Source organism: Protopterus annectens, chromosome 2.part0 (genome assembly GCF_019279795.1).
Source record: "Protopterus annectens isolate FY-2018-M chromosome 2.part0, PAN1.0, whole genome shotgun sequence".
NCBI lineage: Eukaryota > Metazoa > Chordata > Ceratodontiformes > Protopteridae > Protopterus > Protopterus annectens.
The window spans coordinates 732574829-732586900 of record NC_056728.1 but is presented as its reverse complement, the minus strand read 5'-3'; the positions used below and the strand labels follow the sequence as shown (position 1 = coordinate 732586900).

The 12072-nt window shown below is 41.1% G+C and overlaps 1 protein-coding gene across 1 annotated transcript in view; it reads left to right on the top strand.

Annotated features, from left to right (window-relative positions):
- Positions 1-11623, top strand: part of NDUFB6 (NADH:ubiquinone oxidoreductase subunit B6) — a 102689-nt gene extending 91066 nt beyond the window's left edge. The window contains exon 4 of the mRNA XM_044061051.1: positions 11421-11623. Within this exon, the coding sequence (XP_043916986.1) occupies positions 11421-11495 (75 nt within the window). The 3' untranslated portion in view covers positions 11496-11623. The remainder of the gene's footprint in view (positions 1-11420) is intronic.
- The last annotated feature ends 449 nt before the right edge of the window (positions 11624-12072 follow it).

Sequence of the window (12072 nt, the reverse complement as noted above, 5' to 3'; positions counted from 1 at the left end):
GTTACTGTTCTCCCTTCTATGCCTAAGGTGATTAGGCCTTCTGCTACTATTTCTAAGGCTTCTTCTAAGGGCAGGTCTGTTTTGCCTTCCTCTGGTGTCCCTCCAGGTACTTCAGGGTCTGTGCCTAAAAAGCACATGCTTAAAATGGCAGAAGATTTGATTACTTTAATTAGAGGTTCTATGCCCCCTCCTGATAAGAAGCCCAGGATGGAGCCAGAGTTGGAAAGTTTGGATCAGGCCTCAGATGACTCAGACTCTTCTGCTGAAGATATTCAAGATTTTCCCCCTTATTCGGATTCTGATGCAGAGGATTCCACTCCTTCTGCTTCTCCTCCAGAGGATTTTTCATTTTCAGAAACTCTGCATTCCATGAGGGAGCATTTTAAGTGGGAAGGACAGGATTTCTCTGATTCACGGAAGAGGCTTAGGGAATTCTTGTTTTTACCACAGCATAGACCCTTGGCTATACCTCCTGTTTTGGATGTTGTTCAGGATGTTTTCTCGGAGGCTTCCCTTAATCCAGATTCTTTGCCTCCTCTGCCAGTTAAACCGGACAGGTATTACAGGGTGCCTGAGGCTCATAAATATCTGTATAAGAGTCCTAGGGCGGACCCAGAAACTATTAGTCAGGGGCCTAAGGGTGTTAGAGCTTCTGTTGTAAAGAATCCGGTTCCTCTAGATAAGGAAGCTAGAGCTTTGGATAGATGGGGTAAGAAGGTGTATACCTCTTCTACTTTAGCAATGAGGGCTTTAAATTGCCAGTTTCATATGTTGAAATATCAGAATTTCCTCCTTTCTCAGCTAAAATCTAAAGTGGATGCTTTGGCAGAGGGCATAGAGTGTAAAGAATTGCAGGATTTAGTACATGTCTCTGAACAGGTGGGTAAGCATTATTTGCAGTGTGGTTTTGATGCTGTATAGGCCTCTTCTAGGGTGGCTGCCACTGGTTCAGTTCTTCGTAGGCACGCCTGGCTTAAGGATCAGAATTTGTCCGAGCATGTTAAAACTAGAATTCTGGATGCCCCTTTACAGTCTGAAGTTTTGTTTGGTCCCCCTGTGGAGTCGGTTTTGAAGAAAATGGAAGACAAGGCTAAGTCCATGCAGACTGTTAAAGATTTTTTGCAGGTGCAACCTCCAAAGTTTAGTAGAAATTGGTCTACTAAGGGGTGGACCTACCCTTCTTCTGATTCTCAGTCTAGGGGTAGATCTAGACGTGGCAGGGGCAGAGCTCACAGTACATTCAGGCCTAGAACTTGGAGTTCACCTGCACAATCTGCAGGTGAGGGCAGGGGCCAGTCCTTTCGTAAACAGGCCCAATGACCTGCATTTTCAGCTGCCAGATTCTAATTCCCTGGCAGCTCCTTTGGGAGGAAAGTTAGCACTCTTCAAGCAAAACTGGCTTTTAGTCACCCAGGACAAATGGGTATTGGACATTATAAACCGAGGCTACAAGTTCTATTTCCATACATTGCCTCCTTTCAAAGGCATGCCAGACGTTCCTCCTCGGCAAAGGATAGAGGCTCACAAGCAGATTTCTTTACTTCTTCAAATAGGAGCTATACAGCCAGTTCCTCTGTCAGAAGTGGGACTAGGATTTTATTCTCGCCTGTTTCTAGTACCAAAGAAAGGGAACACGTAGAGACCAATTTTGGATTTATCTATCCTCAACACTTATCTGGACATTCCAAAGTTCAAAATGCTGACGTTACAACAGCTTTTACCTCTGTTGGGAAAAGATCACTGGATGGTAACTCTGGATCTCAAAGAGGCTTATCTTCATGTTCCTATCAGGCCCAGTTGCAGGAGGTACCTGCGTTTTGGCTGGAAATTTACATTATCAGTTCTCTGCATTGCCCTTTGGCTTATCTACTGCCCAGAGTGTTCACAAAGGTTCTGGCTCCAGTGATAGCCTTTTTCAGGTTAAGAGGAATACAGATTTATCCTTATTTGGACGATTGCCTGATTATTGCACAACACAAAGACGAACTTCTGCATCATCTACAGTATGTGATGGTAGTGTTAAGATGCCTAGGGTATTCTGTGAACGAAACAAAGTCCAGTCTAGTACCCTCTCAGGACATGTGCTTTCTGGGTGTGAGACTGAATACAGCTTCCCAGATTGCCTTTTGACCCCGGACAAACAAAGAAGCCTTTCTCTTTATTTCCATCAAATGTCTCTACAGTCCAGGCTGACTGCAAGGACAGTCCTTCAAGCCTTGGGGTTCATGGCATCTTGTATTCTGGTGCTTCCCAATGCCAAACTGCATATGAGGAAGCTTCAATGGTATCTCAAAATGTATGGACACAACACTGCCAAGATCTAGACACTGTCATTCAGATAATACCTTGCATTCAGAAAGAATTTTTGTGGTGGGCTCAGGAATGTCACCTAAACAAGGGACTCTCTGTGACCCGACCAGAGGCGAGTCAGATTCTAACGACAGATGCCTCGGACAAGGCTTGGGGAGCACACCTCAATGGAAAATGGGTGCAAGACACGTGGCCTGTCAGACTTCAACATTTGCATATCAACTTGAAGGAGATGTTAGCAGTCCAATTTGCATTGATGGCTTTCAAGGATTTACTTCACCCAGGACAGGTGTTGATTCAAACAGACAACACTACTGTCATGTGGTACATCAACAAGCAAGGGGAACCCATTCGTACCCTCTTTGCAGGCAAGCGATGATTTTGTGGGAGACTGCTCTCAGTTTACACCTCAATCTTCAGGCAAGGTTTCTACCAGGAGCACAGAACTCCTTAGCGGATGTGTTGAGCAGACAAATTGTGGATCCTCACGAGTGGAAACTGGATCCTCATGTGTTTCAAAAGTTGACAGTGTTATGGGGACTCCAGACATAGATCTGTTCGCTTCTCCACTAAATTACCAGTTGCCAAAGTTTTGCACAAAAATGTTTCATCCCACAGCTTGGAAGGTGGATGCTCTATCATTCAGTTGGAGCAATCTTCTTGTCTATGCCTTTCCACCTCTGCCTCTCATTCCCAAGGTACTCCTGAAGGCCAGAATAGACAAGCCATCCATGATTCTGATAGCGCCGGATTGGCCTCGACAGCACTGGTACCCACTACTGAGGAGTTTGGTAGGAGCCTCCATGGCCTCTGCCTTTGATTCCGCATCTTTGTCTCAGGAGGGCAATCACTTCCTCAATGTCAAGATTCAGTCTCTGCATCTCACAGCCTGGCATATTCTGTTTTAGACCCTGGAGGGTCTCCGCTTCCACAACAAGTTTTGAATGTTATTTTGGAGGCCAGAAGGCCTAGTACAAGGAAAGTTTACGCTGATAAATGGAGGAGATTTTTCTTTGGAGCAAAGCGAAGGACTTTGATGTTTCCAAGCCTGATTTAAGTGTTTCTCTTCAATATCTTACTGAGTTATTGGACAAGGGTTTGTCTTTCTCCTCGATAAAGGTTCATGCTGCAGCCATTTCTGCTCACTATGACTGTGACCCTCCTTTATTTTCCCATCCTTTGTTTAAGCAATTTCTTAGAGGGCAAAGAACATAAGACCCCACGTAGAGCTCCTACTCCTGCTTGGGATCTCAATTTTGTGTTGGAAAAGCTTACTCTACAACCTTTTGAGCCTGCAGCTACTGCCGAGTTAAAGTATTTATCATGGAAGACTGCTTTTTGTTGGCCATTACCTCTGCAAGAAGGGTTTCTGAATTACAGGCCCTTATGGCAGTGGAACCTTTCCTGATTTTTCATAAGGATAGGGTATCTTTAAGGCACTAATCCTTCCTTTATGCCTAAAGTGGTTTCTAGTGTGGCCTTGAACCAAACTATTCATTTGCCTACTTTTTATGCAAACCCCCAAAATAAAGGGAGAAGATTTTGCATACTTTGGATATTCACAGGCAGTTACGTTATTATTTGAGCAGAACCAAGGGTTCAGGCAGTCTCAGCAGTTGTTTGTTTCTTTTGCTTTGGGTTCTCAGGGAAAACCTGTTTCAAAACAAACTATTTCTAAATGGATTGGGTTTTGTATTTCTTTCTGTTATTCCCATCATGGTAAGGAGATTCCGTCTGGAATCAGACCTCATTCCACTAGAGCTACTGCCACTTCTACTGCCTTTCTAAGGGGGGTAGCTACAAAAGATATTTTGGAAGCAGCCACTTGGAGTTCAGTACATACTTTTTCCAAGCATTACCACCTTCCTCTTTATTCTAAGTCTAGGGCTGGATTTGCCACTGCAATATTACAGGGCATTTTAGCAGCCCCTAATGCTTTATGATTTTGCCATCCTCCCTTTACCTCTGCTTTGGGATTCTACCCATATGCAAGGACTGCAGCAATGTGAGATGAAGAACATAGTACAGTTTTGTACCTACCATAAATGTAGATGTTCGAAGATCCACATTGCTGCAGTCCAATTTACCCTCCCACCTTCCCCTCTGTAGTTTGGCATGGTTATATGGTTTGGGTGATGGTTGTTGTTGGGCATGTTTTTGGGAGGTATCCTGTTTTTGGGCTGTGGCCTTTCTTTTTAGGGCCTTCTGACATCTGGGGCAAGAAAAGACTGAGGATATGACGTCGGTCATGCGCTTTTATACCCTGACGCTCTGATGTCAGATCTGAGCGCCCATGACCGACGTCAGCCTAATACTTTGGTATTCGGGCCGACCGAGGACAGCGGACTACCCATATGTAAGGACTGCAGCAATGTGGATCTTCGAACATCTACATTTATGGTAGGTACAAAACTGTACTTTGTTCATTTCTCTCTGACCAAGGGCAATTGTCACAGGCTTCCCTACAGACTGGATTTGCTCACACAGTGTAGGGTTTGTTGGATTCACCCCAACATGAGAACTCTTCATCTAGCTACCTGAATGATTGAATTAAGCACCTTGTTTTTCTGAAGATATGCAGCATGTACTAAAGAAGGCAAAAAGCTACCACTAAAAAGTCATATATGTGCAAATAGAAAAGTATTTCTTGTTGCTACCAGTCTGAGAACCAGGACCACCTGCAAGGTCAGTTGCTCCTGATTTTTGATTATTTGCATGAAGTGCTGACTTCTGGCCTTCATTATTCCTCTTTCAAAGTACACTTGTCTCCCAGTTTTGCCAGTTTGTTCTTTGATCTCTTCCCTTTCTATCAGTGTTCAAGTTAAACAGTTATTGAAAGAGGTGTTGCATATATGTCGCCTAGAAAATGTGGCTCCTCCTTGAGATCTTAACATTATGCTCAAAGCTTACCCTTTTTCGTTTGAGCCAGCTCGTCAGGCTGAACTGAGATTCTTAGCATGCAAGACTGTTTTACTCATTGCTCTGACATCTGCTAGGAGAGTATTGGAGTTTCAAGCACTTATGGCGAGTCAACAATACCTCATTTTTCACAAGAATATGTCCTCTTTGAGAACTAATCCGTCTTTTATGACTAAAGTGGCCTCAACATTTACTTTAAGCCAGAGTATTTAGTTCTGTTTTATTTCCTGAACCCAAGAATAAGGGAGATTATTCACACTTCCACAGGCAGCTCAGATGCTACCTAGTCGAAATGTGAGCCTTCAGGAAAACTGATGAGTTGTTTGTCTGATACAAAGGTAAGAAGAAAGGACAAAAGATAATTTCCAGGTGTTTTTTTCATGTCATTGCTTTTTGTTAAATTCCCCATAGTAAGCCATTTCCAGGCAGTCTTAGGGTCCTGCTTCCTCTGTGGCTTTCTGGAAGGGGGTGGACTCTAGAAAGTATTCTAAAGATGGTAATTTAATCTTGTTTTCATACTTTTACAAAGCACTGCATAGATTCACTCTGAAGCTTTTTACACTGTCTTTATCTGGAGAGTCTCTTGAGCCCCTGGCTGGTGGACCATGTGAAGGATGTCTTTTAGCGTTGTAAAGCTGGCCATTTACAGAGGTTAGGACCCATACTGCTTTAGACTGCTGCAACTGTGATTTATTATAACCTCTACTGTTATTGTAAGTTTACTTAATTGCAATGTTTTTGATACTTAATGTGTATAATTAACTAGTAGCTTTTTCATCTCTGAAAGATTAGTCTGGGATTCCAAACTCACTGTGCGTAAAAAGTTAGTCTGTAAGACATCTCAGAGCTGTAATATTGTAAAAGTCCATATTCATCAAAGTATTCTTTTCTTGTATGGGAGTTTAGAAGGTATATCCTGGAAACTCGTGATAAGTAAAGCAGAGATGCTGCTGGTTTTGTATGGCAGGTATCCTACATTGAGAGTTCACATTTATATATCCATTCCACAGATAGCTTCAGAAATAAATGCTCTAATTTCTGCAGTAGATCTTTTTTGTAGCAAAAACATAAGCTGTTAAAGTATACAAGCACCTTGGCCGAAAGTCCTGCTAGTAAAGACACCATTTGCCATTTCATCCAGCATGTAAATGTATGGTACCCGTTGAAATTCCAGGATATGCAATTGCAAGCCTGGAGATAAAAGTAAAAATATGGATATGGTAGAACATGTACTAGGTCTTAGGTTGTGGTATCTTTGTGTTCCCCGCTCTTCCCGGTAAGCAATCTTGAGACAATGTAGCAGGGGTGTGGAGGGACATACGTTTTGGAGCAATTTATATTCTTTGAAATGCAGTTTATTTTTGAAAGTATCAGGGCTAGTAGGATAAGGTTTGAATATGAAGTCTTAAACGTAAATTTTAAAACTGCACTCATGTATGGTGGAGCATCTGTGATAAAAATTAATTTACATTACTTTCGTCATTTAGACCTTATGATCTTCATCTTAAATGCTTTTCCACTTTTAATACTACTTTTTGCTGCTTTCTAGAACAAACATACATAGTAACAGATGTATAAAAACACTTTGGTCTTTTTGACAGTAATGAGAAGCTCCTGTTGTGCAGAAAAAGTGAATATCTTCATCTTGTCCATGGAATAGCTGATGCCTAAGTAGTGCTTGTGCCTGAATTGCATCAAACTCACCTGCAGGTTAATTAAGGGAATATTTAGTATCTTTGCATAATTCAAGAAGCATTTCCACATGAGCCTGTCAGGTGGAGGCCTCCTGACAACTTCTGTCATCTCAGAGACTTTAACTGCAAAGGAAGAAGATGAAGGGAAATCTACATTATGCACAAAATCCCTTCCACGATGTCCTTTCTTGGTGAGGATGGGAAGATTGCTTGTACTGCTGTGGAGAAACCATGCCCTTCTTAGCTGCCAAAAGGTAATGAAAACGAAATTTGATTCTTGAACTGTGTAATGAGGTATGGAGTCATGAGGAACAGTGGGGTTGCTTGTAGAGACAGTTTGTGCCAAAGAATGTAAAGAACATTCATTGTTACTGCATTCTTATCCTGCTGAACCAAGTAGTAGAAGACAGAACAGCATGCTCTCAAGTGACAGATGGGTCAACCTGTACAATACTTTCAGAAGTAAATTAAAGACCTGGACCAAACTCCTCTCTAAGACTGGACCTGCCACCATCTTCACCTGTCTTGGAACATTTGCCAGCTCATCTACCTCCTTGGGGATATGATGTGATACGATAGTAGTAGGATGTCCCTGTCTTTTACTGAATGCCACCCTCGAGTACCTTAGTAGTAGGATGAGCCTGCCTTTTACCAAATGCCAACCTCGAGTACCTTGCTTGCTTATCATGTAATAAACTTTGTGTGACCACACAAAGAGAGATTGTTTCTCCTGGACCTTCAAGACCAGGAGCACTGCTCCTAATTTCAAGGCAAACCAGAACTCCTTACTCTTCCATCTAGAAGCCAAAACATCTGTCAAGGGGTCTACTTTGGAAGCTCGAAGTTTCAAAACTTCGAACTTCATATGGTCGAGACTATAAGATTGAAATGGTTTAAATGGAGATCGCTGTACACTGTGAAACAGGAAATTTACTGTTCTCTTCACTATAGTGTGTTCTCAGAGCTGGTATGTTTAATTAACAGGCTTGCCCTGTGCATAAACATAAAAATAAATATATATATATATATATATATATATATATATATATATATATATATATATATATTTTTTTTTTTTATTGAAATTACAAACTTTCTAAACTTGGATGTTATGGTCTTGACCATATGAAGTTCGAATTTTGGATAGTTCTAAGTTACAAAGTAGATCCATCATCAAGATGTATGTGGTGAGTTTAGCCACGGAAAGGAAAACAAATATTTTATTGATGGGAATTGTTCATCACTTCAGCATCTCTCAAGATTTCAACAACAGTAACAGATTAATGAATGCTTAGTGGCTGTGTAGCTACTACTGTACTGCACAGTGTAGTACTGTCCATTGAAAAACTAATGTATTCATGCATTCGGAAGGTATTGTGATGCTTGCAGTTGCAGTCAAGCCCAGAAAGCATAGCAGACCCCATACTTGGATCCATTTCTGAGTCCCCAACCAATAGGAAAATCCTCTGCTATTCTTGGTACACTTCAGCAAAGACTTCAGACACTAGTGAGTGTCTAATTATGCCCCGGTGAAAGGCTTACACTAATATAGGGTCAGAGAAGATATCTTTTTCATTTATAGTTGTACAAGTGGATTGCATCCACAGCATTGCCTAAAGGATCGCAGCCTCCAGGAATCCAACACCTTTGTGATAATTCTGAATGCTGATGAAAGCCCAGGTGGCAACGGTTTTGAACTTGAAATGGACCCACCAAGTCAGAAAAAGTGCTGTAGAATACTTGTATCCCACAACATAGGTCATGGGTAGCGTCTTGCAATAATATTCTTTTAGCCCAGACTCAAAGCGCACTTGTCAGATTTATCCAGTTTTCTTTACAAGGTGGGTACAGAACTGCAATGGGTGAGATGAATAGTTCATCCAGAGGTCAGTCTAAAAAGAGCAGTAGACTTTCTTGCTTCAAATGTCCAAAGGTTGTAGATTCTTGATATCTGTCAAGCTGGAAAATGCTATGATGTGTGGGACATTTGCTGTATTGAAATGTCCAAAGGCTGTAGATTCTTGATATCTGTCAAGCTGGAAAATGCTATGATGTGTGGGACATTTGCTGTATTGAAGAGAGTATGTAAGATGCAGCATTAGGGTGCTTGGTGAGTAGGCCTGTCAGGGATCAACTTTTGAAGAGTATTGCCCAGGTTTTAAAATAAAATGACAAAGTCAGAGTGCCTCCAGGCTGTACTGATGGCATCCCTAATGACTTGCACTGATGGTGGGAAGATGTAGGGATGCTCATATTTTTCCCCTCAAATACTACTAGGTGCTTCTAGAGGGAAAGAATAGTAGGCAGACAATAGTCTTAAGCGGTTGCTTTTCAGCCTGTGGACACCCCAAACAGAGGAGGAACCACAGATGGACTTATTTTGGCTATTATTTAAACAATGGCCTCAAAAAATAATTTTAATCCTAATAGTACCTGAAGGTTAAGAGCCAGTACCCAAAGGCAGTGGATGTGTGACAGGCTAATACTTGGCGTAGGGGGCCAGGAACTGGATCTGGGTTGTGTTTGCCAAGGACAGTGCGATGTATGGAGAAGCCAACTTGGGCCTGGCAGGGGCTTCATACCAAGCACTCTGAGTTCTTGCACCCAAAGCTCTGACTCCCAACAGACTGGCCTTGAGATGCTGGGGAGGAAACACCAGACAGACACTCCTGAATTGGATTCTGACGGGCCTGCTCATGCCTTAGTAACTCGTTTCAGGAGATGATTGTCAAATCTTTAGTGTCATCTAAATGATGAACATATGAACCTATGAATCTCCATTTGAACCTATGAATCTATCCCCCAGTATATGACTGGATAACTCAAGGAACAGATTTTCAGGGCTAGGCTTATTGTCCATTGACTTTACCTAGTAATCCAGGCGTCAGCCAGTATTGGAACCTTGAGTTGGCTCCTTCACTTTAAAAGCTGATGAAATGCCTGTCCCTGTCCTGATGTCTTCGACTGAGAATGTGATTCTTGTTGAGAGCAAGCTTACCCCTTAAATGGTCTTTGGGTCAAGCTGAACATGCCTCAACTTGGGGATCAAAGTACTTGGCCTTGCCATCTTACTTCAACGTTTGTGCCCTCATGATGTTGGAGATCTCAGCTTCTACTGTGTTTGTGCTATTCCTGATTTTGGTATGTAGTAGTCTAGTTGAACCATAAACCTCATGCTCATCATACAGTCAGTACAGGAATGTCACTCTGGTCTTACCTTATAAATTGATGGCCACAGTGGAAATGTATGATGCTTAGGCATATGAATTCAGAACCTCACTGATAACAAGGATTGGATAGACATCTGGAATGAGCAAACTTCTGTAGCCACTGCATCACATCATTATGTGCATGTGTAAAGAGCATGTTTGGTCTCGTGTGCATGAATTTGCTGGAAAAAAAAAAAAGATTTCTGACTCACAGTAAAGGAGTGCTCAGCCTAGGACCTAACTGGTGTCCTTACTGTTAAGTCAAGGTTGTCAAGTAACTATGTAGACTTCAAGGGGATAGAGCATTGTATTCTCTCTAGTTATGACATATATTTGAGTTTCTGCTATAACAACTGTTTTTAGAACTTGTTTTAAAAATTTTGTACTTTAATCTTGGAAGTGGCAATGTGGACTTTTGTCTTTGCATTCTGCAAGTTGGTTACCTGTTTTGGAGAAGAACAAGCATTGGAAAACACAGAATACAATGTGTCCTGTAACTGTTGTTCGTGGATTTATCAATTGTTATTGTACGTTATTACTGCTACTATTGTGTCCCTTACCTGAATGAATACATTTTTGTGGGAGTACTTAGTATAACAGTAGATCTTCATGAGAGTGGTCAGTGTAGCAGTAATGGCATCACTACCCACTATCCCCATGTTGTAATATAACAGTATCTCTAGCTTACATGGGTGAATATTTGTCTCGTGTACACACTATAGTGAGTAGCTCAGTCTGTTCTGAGGAGGACTTATTTTTGGACATTTCAGAGACACTGGCCAAGAAACACTATTCACTTTTATGGTATTCAATGTTTGTCATAAATTTGTGTAGTTTGGATTAGTGGATTCTCAATTAAGAACCAAGAATAGCCTCCTCTGGTGCTACCTTTAAAGGATGCTGCTTCATCCCTTGCTATTTGCAGGGTAACTAATTGACTTAGGAAAAGCTGCCCAAATTTACAACTATACTGGTGATTAGAAGCCCATATGTAATGATTACTGCTACAGATTCCTTTACCCTAAGGATCCTTTGTTACAAAGAGTATATGCTTACACAACTTTATTTTTTAAGAAGAAAAAAAAACTTTGCATGCACTTCAACTTGAAAACTGGCAGTAATTTAGGCACTGAATTCACGTTCTGGCTATGCAGTGTGTATATATAGCAGCTAGCACTAGCATAGTTGTCCTGTGCACAAAGAATTGACTATATTTTAAGAAGGCTGTCATCAGTGTGGTTACTTTATGGTGTTCTCAGCTAAACTGATCTCGCATTTTTCCACTTAGGGTGACAGAATTCTGGAGACTGGTGAAGTAATTCCTCCATATCCAGAAGAAGAACAAAGTCACAGGCAGCATTAAGGACTACATGCATCATCCATTAAAGCAATTTAGTGTACCCATTTGAATTAACTGATCCACTTCTACAGGAAACTGCATTTTGAAATGTTTTATTTATATCAATAAAAATAATTTTCTGAATATTCAAATTGTTGAAATTGTCATCTGGTTCCTTGAATGTTTCATTTGCTTTTGTAGTTTCTCAGTGCCTGATATAAAGTGCTTCCTAATAAACTAGCCTAAATACAGCAGTAAGATGCAAGTAAGATTACAGGGTCCCAAGTGTGCAGTATTGATTTGTACAACTTTATCCCCCTAGTTTCAGAACAGTCCTGAAGATGTCATTGACATTTTCATTTTATATTTTTGTGAAGGTTTTAATTACCGGATACCAGAACTCTTGAATAATACTCTTAGAGTAACTATCCCATAATGATTTAATTTGTTCTCTTGTCTTTTCCCTAGTGTTTTTTTTCCTTGCAGTACCACATGAAGGTGGTGAATGCAGTGTTAAGCTCCTGTGCACTTTGCCTGTATAAACGATAAGCAGTTTAATAGCTTCATAATTGTATTTACTGCTTAGGAGTTTACCTCATTT